Genomic DNA, 13,459 nt, shown 5'->3' with positions numbered 1-13,459 from the left:
GTCACGGCTGTAATAGATTCCAGTGTGGCCACTACTGCCTCTGTGAGAAGCAGTGTCAGCATCCTGCACTCACCCATAAGACCAAGGCAAGCAAAAGAACCAAGGGACTCTGTTTAGGTGAAGGGTGCTTGGTGCTGCTGTGAGCACAATGCGGCTGCTGAAGACAGCCACACAGAGGACCTCTTACCTCTGCTCTGTCTAGCAGGAGACAGCCAAGCTCATAGCAGGCATATGGCTGGACAACCACACACAGGACCTCTTACCTCTGCTCTGTCTAGCAGGAGACAGCCAAGCTCATAGCAGGCATATGGCTGGACGTATGAGTTATTCTGACGGCACGACTCGTCTTTAGCAGCTCGCTGGAAGAACTGAGAATCGCAGAATGTTACGTGGAAGAGCTCCTCTCCTCTTGGAGTAAAGCTCGCCACAGCCCTTGGGAGGATTTCTCCTTTTTTAGATCAAATCTCGACTGCTCTGTATTCCTTCCCTGTAGATCCTCCTTTGTGCTGGGTTCATAAGACCGTAGCCATGCAAGTACACGGTGTATCTGAACACATTCCCCAGGCCCGGCCCTCTCCCCTTCACCTCCTCCCATCAGTTCCCAAGGATCCCCCACCATAGATAACTTCATTTCTGTGCCACATCATCTAAACACAAGTGAACTAGGACCTGTGGCCAAGGGAAAACCCAATGCCTGTCTGAAACCGACGTAATTCTGTCAATGTGACTATCCCAGTTGCACCCCTGTTCCTACACGCTGTAAACTCCTGCCTGTCACTGCATCCCCACCTGCAGCTTTGAAGCCTTCCACAGCTGCTGGGAAAGAGTCCCCCAAAACACAAACACACCGGCAACCTAACGTGCCAACACGCCAAGGTCTACTGGCCTGCAGAAACTCTGTCTGTTAGAGAGGTAGAAACATCCCCATCTTAAGACGTGAAACATTTCACAGGCCAAAGTCCACCTCTCACCACCATCTTCCCACTACCCATGTATGCAATCTACAATAGCTACCTAGAGTTATGCAATAACTAAGACGATTTACATTCAAGGATTAATTTCAAATTCAACAGAGTATATCATAGTCTATGAGTTAAAGACCAAGTCTCCTATATTATACATGAAACTCATGAAACGATTTCAAAGGGCAGGCAATGTAATATCACCTCTTTTAGAACTTTGTTTGGTAGGTGGTTTTTGTTTTTTGTTTTTTAAACTGGCTGGCCTGGAGGTATACAGCTCAGTGGTAAAAACATATGTGACATGAATCAAGCCCTGAGTTCAATGCCTAGAACCAAAACAACAGGAACAAAGCCTTAGTTAAAAAACAACAAAAGCAAGCAAGCAAACAAACAAACAAAACAAAACAAAGAAACCAAAAGAAAAAAGAAAAAAAGCCTCCCTTTCACTATAGTGGGAAAACCTAATGCTCTTCCAGGTACAGGCCATCTGGGTAGAATCAGCCCCAAAGGCTCATTGCTGAAGACCTGGTCCCAGCTTGGCACTAGTGAGGAGGGACTGGATGACCAGGATGCTCCATGGCTGGATCCATCAGCTGAACTCACAGTGCAGTGGGACTTCAGGAGGTGACACTGCTCACAGAAGTCAGTGGTTGGGGCATATCTGTGAGGGGACATCCTGTGACAGAAGTCGGTGGCTGGGTCATATCTGTGGGGGAACAACCTGTGACAGAAGTCAGTGGCTGGGGCATATCTGTGAGGGGACATCCTGTGACAGAAGTCAGTGGTTGGGGCATATCTGTGGGGGGACATCCTGTGACAGAAGTCAGTGGCTGGGGCATATCTGTGGGGGGACATCCTGTGACAGAAGTCAGTGGCTGGGTCATATCTGTGGGGGGACATCCTGTGACAGAAGTCAGTGGCTGGGGCATATCTGTGGGGGGACATCCTGTGACAGAAGTCAGTGGCTGGGGCATATCTGTGAGGGGACATCCTGTGACAGAAGTCAGTGGTTGGGGCATATCTGTGGGGGGACATCCTGTGAAAGAAGTCAGTGGCTGGGGCATATCTGTGGGGGGACATCCTGTGACAGAAGTCAGTGGCTGGGGCATATCTGTGAGGGGACATCCTGTGACAGAAGTCAGTGGTTGGGGCATATCTGTGGGGGGACATCCTGTGACAGAAGTCAGTGGCTGGGTCATATCTGTGGGAGAACAACCTGTGACAGAAGTCAGTGGCTGGGGCATATCTGTGGGGGGACAACCTGTGACAGAAGTCAGTGGCTGGGTCATATCTGTGGGGGGACATCCTGTGACAGAAGTCAGTGGCTGGGGCATATCTGTGGGGGGACATCCTGTGACAGAAGTCAGTGGCTGGGGCATATCTGTGGGGGGACATCCTGTGACAGAAGTCAGTGGCTGGGTCATATCTGTGGGGGCACATCCTGTGACAGAAGTTGGTGGCTGCATACCCAGAAGAGAACATCCTGTTCCTAGTTTATTTTCTGCTATGTGAAGGAATTCTGCCTGTCTTCTCTTCCATGATACTTCACCTCATCGCAGCCTGAAACTGAGCTAGACAAAAAATAAAACAAAACACTCCCTTCGAAGATGCTCTCCCCAAAGACTAAGGCGACACGTTTCAGCCTTTCCTCCAGCCCTGCACAGCAGCCATTAGCTGTCACAGAGAAGAAAATTAACTTGGTGAATACAAGCTACCCTAATGTCCCCTCACCCCATGTTGTTTGTGAGGGCTCACTGCTCACAGGCCTTGTTTCCTCCTCTCTAGCTGTCACCCTGCCCTGGCTAAAGAGCAGTCCTCACAGAAAGGAGCACGCTAAGACTCCACAGTTACACTAGGAACATTGCATTAACCACCAGGCCCTCCATTCACAGTATACGGTGCAGAGTCCTGTCACGGCGAGATAACTTCTCCTACTGCTCTCTCCTCCTCTTCCACAAGCTCAGGTGCCAGGACCCACAGTTTGGCTACCGTGTAGCCATGGCAACATGTTTACCTGAACAGCATCTTGTGAGTTTCCGAGACATTTGTGTATGGCACCAAGGAGCAAATGCTTCAATCCAACAACAGATGAATCATCCACTTCATGGCAAGCTGGAAGAGAAGGAGCGTGAAGGAAGGGAAGACACCTACTTAGAACCCAGTGTCACCAAGGCCAGCTGCAGTTTCTCTGTTTGGTTCATACTTCTGCCCCCCAAATCTAGACGCTGTCCCTTGCCCATCTACTAGTGACTCTCCTTAATCAAAGAAAGGCAAAATGCTAACCTTTCTCTGTGTGAGCACGTATGTGCAGGTGCCCGTGTGTGCAGGTGCCCGTGTGTGCAGGTGCCCGTGTGTGCAGGTGCCGTGTGTGCAGGTGCCCGTGTGTGCAGGTGCACGTGTGTGCAGGTGCCCGTGTGTGCAGGTGCACGTGTGTGCAGGTGCATGTGTGTGGAGGCCAGACATGAATCTTCAGTGTCACTCTGCAGACACTACTTTCCTTGTTTTCTGAGACAGGGCCTCTAGAGTCTGGCACTGGCCAGTGTTTCCACATCCCCAGCACTGTGGGGAGTGAGTATGCGCCACCACAGCATCTCTTTTCTCTGAAGCACTCCTCAGCAAACACTGTCAACCCTTAGAGAACCTGAGGCTCCGACTTTCACTAGGAGAGGGAAGCTGATCTGAGAGGGCACAGCCTGCATCTTTCCAACTACATGATGTTCTGGAAAAGACACAGTCGTGCGGACAGGAAAGTATCCGTAGTTAGCAGAGTTCAGGAGAGGAGGAGGAGAGGGAGGTGGGGAGGAATGCTTAGGGCAGTGACGGAGCTCTTCTGTGAGGTGCTGTGAGTGAGCCTGAGCCACCAGACTCACTCACACACTAGGAAGTGCAGCAAGAGCCCACACTCTACACACCGAGGCTTTGGTGGCTGTACTGGAAAAAGCCACTTCATCTGTGCTAACAAATACTTCACAGTGTTACAGGATGTGTGAGGGGTCAGAGGGTGTAAAGGAGGGTGCAGACCTGTGTGTGCGCGCACGCGCGTGCGTGCGTGCGTGTGTGTGTGTGTGTGTGTGTGTGTGCGAGCGCGCGCGCATACACACATGTGTATACAGGGGTGTGAACAATTCTGATGTGAATCTCAAACCTTTTCAAGGTTTAATGTACAAACTTGCATTACACCAACTGTGAAGCCATGTAATAGAAACTTGGTTATGGTTATATACTGTGCTGTACTAGGCACCAAGGAAGACTCAAAACAGCAATTTGACCTTTAAGAGTAGAGATATTTGTTGTTTTAAAGAAATAAGAGTTGACTTTGGAAGAGAGGTCATTTAGTTAAAGGACAAGGGCCCATTGTTTGATCCCCAGAACCCACATTAAAAAGGAAAGACATGGCATGGTGGTAGGTGCTAGAAACCCCAGCACCTGGGGTGGAGACAGGTGCAATTCTCAGGTGTAACAGCCAAGGACATCTCCCAGGCTCTAAACACATGTGCACACACATGTGTGTACACATACATGCACAAACACGTACATACATACATACACACACATACACACACACAGAGAGAGAGAGAGAGAGAGAGAGAGAGAGAGAGAGAGAGAGAGAGAGAACACCTATAATAAAGTCTTGTCTAAAAAAATCTGTGATTCAATAAATAATGGGGTGTGGCTGCATGAAATCTCAAGAACTTTCTGGAGCAGCTGACCATCTTTTCTGGAGTTTGCCTACTGTAAATCCCTACAGGGGCTCCCTATGTAGCCAGGACTGGCCTTAGTTCTGATCTTAGGAGTTGGGTTATAGGTTCATGCCATGCTTTCCTCTCGATGCTGTACTCGCAAAGGTGTGATTTAAGCCTCTGCAAACTCCCAGAAAGGCATGGCGGATACTCAGTTCGATGTGCTTCTCAGAGCCAGGATTGAGGTTAGCTCCTAGGGTCAGAGGGCAAGTCACTGCTGATGTGAGCCTGCTAGATCACTATAGAACACTGGCTGCCTGCCAGCCTTCTGAGCGCTCTGCTGCTCACACATCGACTCCTAGGGCTTTAGAAGCTTCCATGTTTTGGTTAATTATTAACAGAGACCCACGGAATATGAACATCTACTTTGTTCTCCCCAGAGAATTTTCCTACTGTAATAAAAATGGTTTTACCAAGATAACCTATAGGCCTATATATTTTCAACTATATGAATCAAAAACTGTAGCCTTTAATTACATGGCTACATATTTACTGTAGGAATAAGAGGCTTTAGTCACGATAGCTTCAAACACATCTCAAATGTCTATCAACAGGAATGCAGAGAAGCAAAGAGCAGTTCTGATGTGCACACAATGGAATACTACTCAGCAAGGAAAATGAATGGTCTAGTAGTAAAGGCTACCGTGTGGCAAATGCCACAGCCATACTGCTTCATGAAGGAAACAGTACACCTCAAAGTACATCTCATATGATTCTACTTCTGTGCAGGTCAAAGACAGGCAAACTACATATGGACACAGAGCTCAGAACTGTCTGCACTGACGGGGGACCTGAGGAGGAGTATAAGGACCTGCAAATATTCTACTGTGACACCAAGCTGTGCACATTGCCCTGGCTCAGTGAGCCAGATACTTTGCTCCCTGACCCTTTCGTGCATGTATGTGAATCACACTTACATGCATGTATGCAAATCACACTTGCATGTATGAGAAGCACACTTACACGCATGTATGCGAAGCACACTTACATGCATGTATGAGAAGCACACTTACACACATGTGTGCAAATCACACTTACACGCATGTATGCGAATCACGCTTACATGCATGTATAAGAATCACACTTATACACATGTATGCGAATCAAACTTACATGCATGTATGAGAATCACACTTACACACATGTATGCGAATCACACATGCATGTATGTGAAGCACACTTACATGCATGTATGAGAATCACACACACATGTATGAGAATCACACTTACACTCATGTATGCGAAGCACACTTACATGCATGTATGCAAACACACTTACATACATGCTCCTCCCTTCACTGGGAGTGTGTGCTCACCACCCCACACCCACTGACTTGCTAGGACTGGTGCCATTTTCCTCTTTTTGTCTTTTGAGAAGGGTCTCATTGAAGTCTATACCAGTGCGTCCTACTCCTGTTGCCGGTGTTGCATCATCTACCACAGCATGACAGACGTGTGTTCTCCCAGGCAGCTGTCAAGAGACAGACTGGGGGGAGCTGCCCCGATGGTTCATTGGACTGCACAGAGATGCTTACCTTGACTCATTCTCTGCAGGTTGGGGAGGGAACAGTTGGGAAGGGCTTTCCACAAGTACAGAACTTCAATGGATGCCAGCACACACAGTGCCCTGGTTGGGGTCTGCTTCCGAAATCGCTCAGCCTGCAAGGAATTCTCAGAGTGTTAGGCCCCGATCTTCAAAAGCAAACCCAAGTAACAAGCTGCACTTTGGATCCACATCATAGAGCAAGGTCAATGTGATTGGCCCTCCCTTACAAAGCCTCTCCACATCACAAATGGTATGTAGTTTTTAAATCTACTTATGGTTGTATCTCATAGCCATTATTCAGCCAAGACTGGGTGACTGGCTCAGAGCACACACCTCCGTCATGTCCTGTGGACCTTCATCTACTTAGGGGCTCACTGCACTCTGTACTATCATTTATTTATGAATTCATCTATTTTTTTTTGACAGGAGAACCAAACTCAGAACTTTTCACATGCTAGGAAAATGTCCCAGTATTGAGCCACATTCCCACCTTTGTAATTCATTTATTTTACGTGTGTGTGGAGGGGGGAGGGACGGAGGGAGGGACGAAGGGAGGGAGAGAGAGAGAGAGAGAAGGTGCAGGCATCCGCCTGGGTAGACTTGAATGAAGGCTCCTGTTGCAGTCAGAAGGTGATGCTGTATCCTCTGAAGCTGGAGATAGAGACCACTGTGCCAGGCTGACAGGGGTGCTGGGAACTAGGAGTGTGTGTACTCTTAAGAGCTGAGCTATTTCTGCAGCCTCTGTCATCTACTTTATGTTGGAATAAATCTTATTATTTATCTAATAAAAGCTAACTAAACTTCAAAAACCTAGTGGAGTAAAAGAAAATTTATAAAACAAAAAGTAAAGGAAAAGTGAAGCTTTGAGAAAGGAGGCCATCACTTGAGGTCATGAGGTCACTCAAGGTCACTTGAGGTCACGAGGTCACTCAACAGTATGTTAGCATCAGAAATAGGAACCACAGGGGGACACTCCCCCACAGTTCTGAGATTTCTACTGATAATTGAAACACCATGTTTTGTCTTTATTACATCAAAATGTGATGTCACCGTCATGGGAAGCAGGGCCATCTGCCTCTCAGGGCTTCCACCAACTTCTTCTGAAGTAATCTGCACTTCAGACATACACTTCCTCCTTCCAGGAGGGCTCATTATCGATCAGAGTCCAGGATATCTCATTAAACAACAAAAACAACCATGCTTTAGTTCTGTGCAGCCTTTCTCCTCAGAGCAGAAGCAAGGCCACAGGAAGAGACACTGAACAGGACAGGACACTTATCTGGGGAGGTGCTAATTCCGCCTGTCTATCATATGTCCTGGCATGCTGCCAGGCTCTGACATACATACCTTTTTCACTGAGAACTGTTCAATCTGGTTATTTTTCCTTTTGAATAGCTTCTGGACTTCTTTAAAAATGAGCTGTGCCCCATCCACGTCACCAGTGGCTCCTTGACAAACTGCAAGACATCAGAACTTCATTTCCATGGTTTCCAGGAAAGGACATCCACAGGTTATGTCCAAAGGATGGCACCATCCAGCTGACCCTGCCCTGTGATGCACTCTCTCCTCTCTCCCTCTTCCCCGCCCCAGCCCTGCCTGCTGCCCATGGATAAGAATGTACGGCTCTCAGCTACTTCTCAGCGTATGCCTGCCTGCAGCCGCCATGCTTCCTACCATGATAACCTCTGAAGCTGTAGGCGGGCCCCTTAGTTTAATTCTTTCTTTTATGAGAGTTGCCATGATCATGGTATCTCTTCACAGCAACAGGACAGTGGCCAAGACAAGCTGACGAGAATGGCGAGGCCATGCATGTGAACCACACCTAAAGTACTCAACATCTGTCCCTAGACCGCGCAGCCTTGCAGCCATCCCTCCTGCGGCACAGCTGGACACGTAGCTTTGAGGTTTCTAAAGCTCACCCATGTGTGAAAACAGGAGGGACTTGGTACTTAAGAATAGGGCCCAGACAGAACTTAGCACATCTGTTCTTCCACAAGGACTCAGTTACACCATCCCAAAGTCACACGCTTTTCTGGTAACACAATCCTTACATAATTTTAATGTTTCTGAAACATTGCGCCAAGAGGATCAGATCCAGCAATCCTGTTTTCAGATCTCCTCAGAGAAGCCAAAAGCAAGGGCTCAGGTTGACATCTGTACATCAGTGTTCTCACTACACACACACACGCACGCACACGCACACGCACACGCGTAGCGCACTGGTAGATGAATGGGTAAACCAGACATGGCAGGCACGGGCCGTGCAGTGAATGGGGCTTTACTCAGTATGAAAAATGAAGAAGGGGTTGGGGATTTAGCTCAGTGGTAGAGCGCTTGCCTAGCAAGCGCAAGGCCCTGGGTTCGGTCCCCAGCTCTGGAAAAAAAAAAAAAAAAAAAAAAGAAAGAAAAATGAAGAAGACGCTGGGACAGGCCAGTGTGGACCAGGCTTTGTGCACATATGAGGCCCGGGGCAGTTGACTGGAAAGAGAACGCAGAGTAGGGCGGAGGAGGTAATGTTAGTGTTTAGACTTTTGCCGGGGAAATGGTGGCCTTCTGGAAGCTCTGGAATGCACGATGGTGGCAGCCAAGTGGCACTGCGGTCCAGTGAGAGCTGCAGAGAACAGTAGGGTGTGTGCTGTGGGTTCCATCCCTAGAGAGCACCAGAGGGGACCAGACGCTAGGTGCTGGACACCTGTCCCTTTGGTCAGCTCAGTTTCCTTTACAGCAGCTCAAACACAACCCTGCAAGGCCTCTTCCCTCACCAAGCACTCCTTTCCTTGTGCGCTCATACCCGGCCCCTCCAACAGCCCCCTGTAGAGACAGAAATGAGGACTCTACTCTCGCACAACTACAACTGGTGTGGCTGGACATTTCTAAACATTTGGGGAGTAAGCGTTTGGTCATACAGCAATCTCACATGCCCAAGAAAAACGACACCACGAAACAGTTGCCACCGCTGACTGCAGAACCAGCAACACCTACCGACCACTGGCTTCCATATCCGTCCTTCCAGACGATACACAGGGACCACTTCTTGAAGTGTTGGGCATGCCGACACCTACCAGTAAGTTGCTCTTATTTTATCCAAGATGCTGGCACGTGTTTAAGTGTGAGACAACAGCAGGCCACCCCGCATCTCAGAAACAATAAGCACCACACAGAGGTGTGAGAGACCCGCAGAGAGTGCAGCACACAGACATAAGGGAGGCGTGTGCACCGACTGCTTGCCGATGCGATTTCACAGGATCTTTAAGATGCCAAGGTCACACAGCCTGGCTGACCTGGACCCTGTCTTAGATGAATCAAGGAAATGGAACTAAACGGGGACGACGTCCCACTGAAGCCAAATGTGCACAGGGGTGTTTATGATGATGTCTGTGGTACTCAGCGGTTCTGAATGTGGTTCAGGGGAATGTGGTTCAGTGAGGCCCTGGGTTTGGTTCCCAGCACTAAGACAAGGGTTTCTCTTGAGTTTTAAGTTAGAAAACCACTTCTGAGGTTGCCTATGCAGAGCAAACCTGAAGACCTTCACAGGTCGCTCGAAGGTAGGAGCCTACAGCTTCCTGTCTCTTCAGTTCTGCTCCTCCATAATCTGTAATTGTAATTATAGACTATGATTATAATCTATAAATGTCCACAGAACCTCCGACATTTTGTGGCTCACAGAGAGATAACAGCTCTGTCCACCAGGTGGCAGCCCAACACTAACCATGTCATCTAAGCGCTCTCCAAAGCAAAAGCCACACCCGCCATGGACTCTGGTGTGGTGCTGTGCAGTGTAGGGGAGCTCTGAGCTCTCTTATGACTTGGAAAAAATGGGGTTTGAGCCAATCCTGTGAATTCTGTGAGCACAACATAGACTAAAACCTCTCACATAATGAAAAAGACACGTCCAATTCTGCAGAACACTTTAAAACGCTAATAAATAGAACCACCAGAGCCGGAGACATGCCTCAGAGGCTAAGCGTACTGGTTACTGCTCTTCCACAGGTCCCAATTTCAATTCCCAGTAACCACAGTTGGCTCACAACCACCTGTAATAGGGTATGATTTCCTCTTCTGGTGTTCATAGAAACAGCACTCACCCATGTCAAATAAATCGATCTTAAAGAAATTGTTAAAAACACAATAAAGAAAAAGAAAGGGGAGGGGTGGGTAGAGGTGCAGAGATTGGTGGGAGTGAAACAGCTTCACAGTGAAGCCTCCCTAAGGACCAAAGAGGCCCGACTGGAGTGTGTGGTGATTGGTCATGCCTAGATTTCTTGGCATCAAGCTAGGTCTCGTCTCTGGGCATTTCTGCCTCAGTTACTTGGTTACAGCAGAGAACAGGATTTGCCTGTGGGTGGAGACATGTCCACTTAAGAGTTACCCCAGTGCTGAGGGGTAAGGCCTTGGTTGAGGACCACCCCTAGGAAGCTGGGGCCACCTGAAGATAATGTACTTCTCTTTCAGGAATCCTCACCCACGTGTATAGCCCCTACTCGCTGCCAGAAGGTAAGGCTCAGCAGGGTCTCAACTCAAAAAGGCATTAACGGCCCCTTCTCCTCCTGAGTCAGATACTGGAGAGAGGCGAGGCAACTTTTTAAACTCTGGCACATTGGGCCTCCTAATTTCATTCTGCAGCTCCCCTTCCTACCAGTGGCTGCCTGTCTCTGAGTCCCACATTTGTGTCAGCATCTCTCAAGCAGCGTGTCCTTTTTCCTTCCTCGACCTTCCTGGGCACCTGGCAGAATCCCAGCTAGTCCACAGCTGGGCTTTTCTTTTCAACTCAAATAAATTATCCTCCAACTTCGTTGTCTGACTCTACTCTTAAGTCCTTTTACTAATGACAGTAAGAACCTCAGGAAGGATCCAGATTTTTCCAGTCATCCTAGGGTGGAAAAAGAACCCACTGCTGCACACCAGACAGCATCGGCTACATCCAACATTGACGAGGGGGAATCTGAAAAATGCCATCTGCTTCCTCCTCTCCATCCCCACACAGAGGACAGTCGCTCACCTGCTGTTAGATATGCGTAGTAGCACTGGGACCATCTGGACTCGTTCTTCAGCCTCTCAAAGGAATCAAATGCATCCTTGAAGTTGAGTTCAATCATGCTGCACCAGCCTACAAAAGGAGCACATTCAGCGTGCTACCCCGTGACCACGAGCTGTACACCATTCTCAGACAGTGAACAGGGCATGCTACCGGAAGAGCTTAGACCAACACAGTAGGGCAGCGAGCTCAGTACACCTGCCCTAAGGTACTGAGCTCAGTACACCAGCTCTAAGGTAGTGAGCTCAGTACACCTGCCCTAAGGTACTGAGCTCAGTACACCAGCTCTAAGGTACTGAGCTCAGTACACCTGCCCTAAGGTACTGAGCTCAATATACCAGCTCTAAGGTACTGAGCTCAGTACACTAGCTCTAAGGCATTTCTCTGTTGGATTATACACCGTCTCCTCACTGAACCATAACAGGCATCACCATAGTATTACTTGTTGGATAATTCCCAATCTTTTCTCTCGTGCTTTCCTTTAGATGTGTGCACAGGAGGCGAGTGACAGGGGAGCTAGGGCCTGACTGGCAGGTGTCATCTGCTGCTGCTTTTCTTCCCTGTCCTCTGCAGCTGTGCTCACAGCTCACTTGGTTCCCACCAATCCATCATTTTTAGTCCTTTGCCCTCATCTCTCATCTGTGACACATCAGGCCAAAATACAGTGTTTTGTTTAGAAAGTATTCCAAGCCCAAAGTTGTATTTACTCTTCTCAGCAAATGGAGAGATGGTTCCATAAAGGATTCTGAAATCTCTAAAGTGCCCAGGTCAGAGCTGAGTGTAGGCAGCCAGCAGAGCTGCTCTCAGTAACAACCTAGGCGAAGGAGAGGATCCCAGGCAGACACACTCTCCCGGTGTCCATGTCCCCATAAGACAGAGCATCTGACTGACCAGAGAAGGCCTTTCACTTGCCAACGACCTGGTTCCACCTGGATGTGACTGCTGGCTCTGCAAAGGAGGCCCTGTGCCTTAGTTTGCCTTCTCTTCTGGGACACAATGGCTCAAAACAACTTGGTTAGAATCATGTAAGGACTGTGTTTCCTTTTATGCTTATCCCTAAGCGTGTGACTTTGGGATGGTGTAACTGGGTCCTTGTGGAAGAACAGATGTGCTAAGTTCTGTCTGGGCCCCATTCCTAAGTACCAAGTCCCTCCTGTTTTCACACATGGGTGAGCTTTAGAAACCTCAAAGCTACATGTCCAACTGTGTGAAGGAGGCTGGCGATGGAGCCTGTTCCTCAGGGTCTGTGCACCGGTGCTGTGTATTTTTAGGTGTGGTTTACACAAAAGGTCTCTCAAGTTGGGGAGGAAAGTGTTCACTTGACTTATAGGTCCCGATCACAGCCCATCACTGAGGATAGCCAGGGCAGGGCCCTGTAGACAGGAACTAGAGCAGAGGCCAGGGAGGAATACTCTTACTGGCTTGCCCACAATGGGCTGGGCCTTCCTACACCAACCATTAGCCAAAAAAAATGCCCCCGCAGACTTGCCTACAAGCTGATCTCTATTGATCCTTCTTCCCAGACCACCGTAGTGGCTTCGGTCAAGTTGACCGAAAAAAAAGTCTAATTAAAACACAGTCCCTTTATTGGACATGAGTGGCTCAGACGGTTTCAAAACACACCTAAGGTCCGGAAACAGACGGCTAAAAGAAGCAGGCTCCAGCTTCCTCCTAGGCAGTACTTTTCAAGAGCCTTGAGCCTTGAATTTTAATATGCACCAGAGTATCCCACACTACACTGTCTGCTGTCTCCAAACCAAGGACGGTAGCAAGGAAAAGTGAGCACAGGAGAGATGAGCCTTGGTGTGAGAGTCAGGGTGACCAGATCCTCAGTATACAGCGCGGTGTCTGCCTTCCCACAAGGAGAGAAGATGCCCGCTTGTAGCTTGTAGGGGTTGGCCTGATGCTGCCTGCATTCTAATGCTCTAATGCTAATACTGGGCCCTGGAGACTGGCAGCACATAGCTAAGTGACCCTGCCCCAAGTTATTTCTGATTGGGAAATAAAGATGCCAATAGCCAATAGCGGGGTAGAAGAGACATAGATGGGGTTTAGGTTTCATGGGCTTGGGGTGGGCGGAGGATCATGAGGGGAAGAATGCGCAGGAGGAGGAAGGAGAAGCTGCCATGGGTAGGTGAGTCATAGACATGGCCCTGAGGGCTGGCCGGTTGGAGTT

The 13,459-nt window shown here is 48.7% G+C and overlaps 1 protein-coding gene across 4 annotated transcripts in view; it reads right to left on the bottom strand.

Moving 5' to 3' along the window:
* Ttc39c (tetratricopeptide repeat domain 39C) overlaps positions 1–13,459 on the bottom strand; it is a 119,297-nt gene that overhangs the window by 1,817 nt on the left and 104,021 nt on the right. For all 4 annotated transcript variants that reach the window (XM_063277592.1, NM_001077231.1, NM_001415714.1 and 1 more), the window contains 5 exons: positions 11,248–11,355; positions 7,596–7,705; positions 6,238–6,361; positions 2,977–3,074; positions 264–368 (listed from right to left, as the gene is read on the bottom strand). In XM_063277592.1, the coding sequence (XP_063133662.1) occupies positions 264–368; positions 2,977–3,074; positions 6,238–6,361; positions 7,596–7,705; positions 11,248–11,355 (545 nt within the window). The remainder of the gene's footprint in view (positions 1–263; positions 369–2,976; positions 3,075–6,237; positions 6,362–7,595; positions 7,706–11,247; positions 11,356–13,459) is intronic.

The sequence above is a fragment of the Rattus norvegicus genome, chromosome 18, assembly GCF_036323735.1.
Source record: "Rattus norvegicus strain BN/NHsdMcwi chromosome 18, GRCr8, whole genome shotgun sequence".
In the NCBI taxonomy this organism is placed as follows: Eukaryota; Metazoa; Chordata; class Mammalia; order Rodentia; family Muridae; genus Rattus; species Rattus norvegicus.
The sequence above is the reverse complement of the archived record's forward strand: the minus strand, read 5'-3'. Positions and strand labels throughout refer to the sequence as shown.